The sequence below is a fragment of the Galeopterus variegatus genome, unplaced genomic scaffold, assembly GCF_000696425.1.
Source record: "Galeopterus variegatus unplaced genomic scaffold, G_variegatus-3.0.2 Scaffold5783, whole genome shotgun sequence".
In the NCBI taxonomy this organism is placed as follows: Eukaryota; Metazoa; Chordata; class Mammalia; order Dermoptera; family Cynocephalidae; genus Galeopterus; species Galeopterus variegatus.
The window spans coordinates 77,448-79,699 of record NW_007731894.1 but is presented as its reverse complement, the minus strand read 5'-3'; the positions used below and the strand labels follow the sequence as shown (position 1 = coordinate 79,699).

The window sequence follows — 2,252 nt, the reverse complement described above, 5'->3', positions numbered from 1 at the left end:
CCTGCGCCTTGCTCAGCCAGTGAGCGGGAACCGGTCCGTATGTGGGATCCGAACCCTCGGGCGGGAGCGCCGCCGCGCTTCCCAAGCGGTGCACTATCCAGTGCGCCACCGGGCTGGCCCCAGTGTATTTTATTTTTAAAATAATCCAAAAAGAAGAAAGCTAGAGAGGCAGGTGTATTCTCTCACCGTGGACTCGAGGGGACACATCCTCCTCCCTGACACAGTGTGTGTGGAGGGGAGAAGGGCGCTGGTCCCACTGCCGTCCGAGGGCTGGGAGGCTGTCCCGAGGTGACGAGATGTGGCAGAGCAGCCCGACGCGTCCAGGCTCAGCAGAAACCTGCTTTTAGGAGGGGACCGCTGCTCCCAGCTGCCCTCTCTGGGGCATGGTTTTTTAATGGTGCCCAAAAATTAAAACCAAAGCAATACCCCGAGCACTTACTGGCCTGGTGCTGGAAGCAGACCGCCGTCCCCAGAGACTCTACTGTCCATCGGGACAGAGGACCAGCACGTCCAGCCTCGGTGGTGAGAGCTTGGACGGGAAGGCGGTGACCCCCGCTGGTAACGTCCTGCCAGCTTGCATTGGAAAGCGACTGCCCTTGCCCACGCTGAGGCAGTGGCTGGTGCCTGCCACATTGAGAGGGTGACATGCTGACCGAGGCTGGGCATGGGAGGTCTTGCTTCTTTCCTGCTAGTTTTCCTCAGTCTCTTTATGGGTGCTTTGGTGCAAGCTCCTCCGGTTGTCTTCTAGCCTGCAGAGCCGAGTCCACCTGGTCAGGAGACAGAGGAAGAACGACAGTTCCGGGACCTGTTTGAACACGTCGCCGGCGAGGTAGGGCATGCCCTGCCTCAGTCTCCCCAGCGGGCTGCGGGCCTGGGCCTGGCTTCCCGGCGGAGGGCTGTGGTCGCGGGGTGGGTCGGCAAGGCCTCCCGAGTGCGGTTTGTTGCAAAGTGAGACCAGCCGTGGTCATCTGAGGCCCGACGACCACCTCGTCCACACCGTCTCCTACCCTGGTCTGCCCCTGTCGAGGGCAGGAGAGCTCAAAGCAGCCCAGAGCCGGCCCTGGGAGGCCCCAGAAAGCCTTGGAGAGGGGGCTCCTTTGAACTCTGCCCAGAAATCGCTGCATTCGGTCACTCTCTCTGCTCCGGCTGGAGGTGGTGGCATTCGGGGGACGGCACCCGTCTCCTCTTCTGTCCTTGGTCTCCCAACCCCATCCCAGCCCTCTCAGTGGCTCCGCTTCCTTGTTGGGGGCCCTGGTGTTCCTGGGGGTCCTGGGTGGAGCCTCACGCAGCTCCAGGGGGGCCCTTTCTCCCAGAAACCAGTGCCCCAAGGAGCCTCTCGATTGGTGGCAATAGATCAAGCCCGATAAACTGATTCATGCCAAGGCGCTAGTGACTATATCAGCTTCCCGTGTTTCCCCAACTGGGGCCCCTAAAGTATAAAAGGCGCCATCTGGGGGGTGGCACCTAAACCTAGGGGATGCGTCTCCTGCGGTGGCATTTCAGGCACTGCCACAGACAGTCAGGACTTGGAGACCAGGGGACCGCAAGCCGGGGTGGGGAAAGGTGGGGCCCGTGTGACTTTGAGCCACAGCAGGAGGAGAGGCCACCTCTCTTTCTTCCTGGAGGGAGGGAGATAAAATCCCAGCCTCAGGTGCTGTCTGGAGGATGCTGGGGGAGCTCAGAGGGGCTGACAAGTCACGGAGACGGGGACAGGGACAAACGTCGGAAATAGAGATCCAGGTTCGGAAGGGAAGGGGGTGCTGTGGGAGAGTCATTCAACCTGTATGAACGACAGAAAGGCACCTCCAGGGGAGAACTCGGGCCTGCCCGGTCCGCCCTGCTGATCTTCCCACCAGCTGGGTGACTGGGCACGTGGCTCCATCTCTCCTCTGCTCGGTGGAGGCTCGGGCTGGGTTCACGCCTTCTTACCAGGGCCGAACATCCCAACCCCCTGCCTGGGCCCACAAGCGTCAGGGGCAGAACCTGGGCAGGACGTGTTAAAATAACTCCACGGGTGACTGTGCTCCACGTGCTAGTTCAGCGCCAGGACAATGTGAGCCCCAAGGCAGTGACACTCCACTTCCGTGTACAAATCACCCGGCATCCTGGAAAAAATGCATATTCTGAAACTGCATTTCTAGGAAGCTTCCGGAGCTGTGGATACTGAGATTTAACGGAGATTTAAAGGCTTCCTGGAGCGAGCTCCAGATGTGGGAGTCTCTTAAAGCTCTCTAGGTGGTTCTACTGTGCAG

At 60.2% G+C, this 2,252-nt stretch overlaps 1 protein-coding gene across 1 annotated transcript in view; it reads left to right on the top strand.

Moving 5' to 3' along the window:
* Positions 1 to 2,252, top strand: part of CAPN9 (calpain 9) — a 41,285-nt gene that overhangs the window by 27,431 nt on the left and 11,602 nt on the right. The window contains exon 13 of the mRNA XM_008589971.1: positions 749 to 829. Within this exon, the coding sequence (XP_008588193.1) occupies positions 749 to 829 (81 nt within the window). The remainder of the gene's footprint in view (positions 1 to 748; positions 830 to 2,252) is intronic.